General features: G+C 51.0%; 1 protein-coding gene across 1 annotated transcript in view; it reads left to right on the forward strand.

Moving 5' to 3' along the window:
• Window positions 1-267: 267 nt before the first annotated feature.
• LOC120551427 (monocarboxylate transporter 12-B-like) overlaps window positions 268-1,839 on the forward strand; it is a 2,164-nt gene continuing 592 nt past the window's right edge. The window contains exon 1 of the mRNA XM_039788859.1: window positions 268-507. Coding sequence (XP_039644793.1) covers window positions 294-507 — 214 coding nt within the window. The 5' untranslated portion in view covers window positions 268-293. The remainder of the gene's footprint in view (window positions 508-1,839) is intronic.

A 1,839-nucleotide genomic window follows, 5' to 3' on the forward strand; every position in this document is an offset into this window, starting at 1 on the left:
ATTTTGTATATCGTGTGTGTGTGTGTGTCTAAATGTGTGTGTCTAAATGTGTGTGTTTAAGTGTGTGTGTGTGTGTGTGTGTGTGTGTCTGTGTGTGTGAGTTTAAATGTGTGTGTGTGTGTGTGTGTGTATGTGTGTGTGTGTGTGTGTGTGTGTCTGTGTGTGTGTAACTGTGTGTCTGTGTGGTGTGTCTGTGTGTGTTCGTGTGTGTGGTCTAAATTTGTGTGTGTGTGTGTATTCTTCTCTGTAGGTGCGCAGTGGGGCGCCTGGCGTGCTACGTGGTTGCCGTGGCGATGGAGGGCCTGTGCTGCCTGGCGGCGCCGCTGCTGCGCTCCTTCCCGCTGCTCGTGCCCTTCGCCGTGCTCTACGGCTACTTCGACGGCGCCTACGTGGCGCTGATCCCCGTGGTAACGGCGGACGCGGTGGGGCCGCGCTACCTGTCCTCGGCGCTGGGCGTGGTCTACTTCCTGCACGCCATACCGTACCTCGTCAGCCCGCCAATCGGAGGTGAGCATCAGTAGTCGCCATCTCAGGGAGACGTTCTGTCGTCTTTCTGTTTCTTCTTCAGCAGAGTTCTGTTTTCACACGGGCTGGCCTCTGATTGGCTCACACATATACTCATACACACAAACACACACACACAGAGTCACTTCCTGTAGACACACACACACACACACACACACACAAACACACACACACAGAGTCACTTCCTGTAGACACACACACACACACACACACACACACACAAACACACACTCACAGAGTCACTTCCTGTAGACACACACACAACACACACACACACACAAACACACACACACAGAGTCACTTCCTGTAGACACACACACACACACACACACACACAAACACACACACACAGAGTCACTCCTGTAGACACCACACACACACACACACACACACAAACACACACACACAGAGTCACTTCCTGTAGACACACACACACACACACACACACACACACACAAACACACACTCACAGAGTCACTTCCTGTAGACACACACACACACACACACACACACACAAACACACACACACAGAGTCACTTCCTGTAGACACACACACACACACACACACACACACACACACTCACAGCGTCACTTCCTGTACACACACACACACACACACACACACAACCACACACACAGAGTCACTTCCTGTAGACACACACACACACACACACACAAACACACACACACAGAGTCACTTCCTGTAGACACACACACACACACAGATGCACACACGCAAAAACACACACAGACACACACACACACAGATGCACACACGCAAAAACGCACACAGACGCACACACACACACACACACACACACACACTCACAGAGTCACTTCCTGTAGACACACACACACACGCACGCACGCAAAAACACACACACAAACGCACACACACACACACTCACAGAGTCACTTCCTGTAGACACACACACACACGCACGCACGCAAAAACACACACACAAACGCACACACACACACACTCACAGAGTCACTTCCTGTAGACACACAACAACACACACACACACATGCGCGCACCCACACACACACACGCAAAAACACACACACATAGTCACACACACACTCACAGAGTCACGTCCTGTAGACACACACACACACACACACGCACTCGCAAAAACACACACAAACGCACACACACATAGTCACACACACACACACACTCACAGAGTCACTTCCTGTGCACACACACACTCACACACACACACAGACATAAACACAACCACACACACACACACACAGACACACACACACAGACACACACACACAGACACACACTCTTGTCCTTGGTTACTC

Source organism: Perca fluviatilis, chromosome 21 (genome assembly GCF_010015445.1).
Source record: "Perca fluviatilis chromosome 21, GENO_Pfluv_1.0, whole genome shotgun sequence".
Taxonomy (NCBI): Eukaryota; Metazoa; Chordata; class Actinopteri; order Perciformes; family Percidae; genus Perca; species Perca fluviatilis.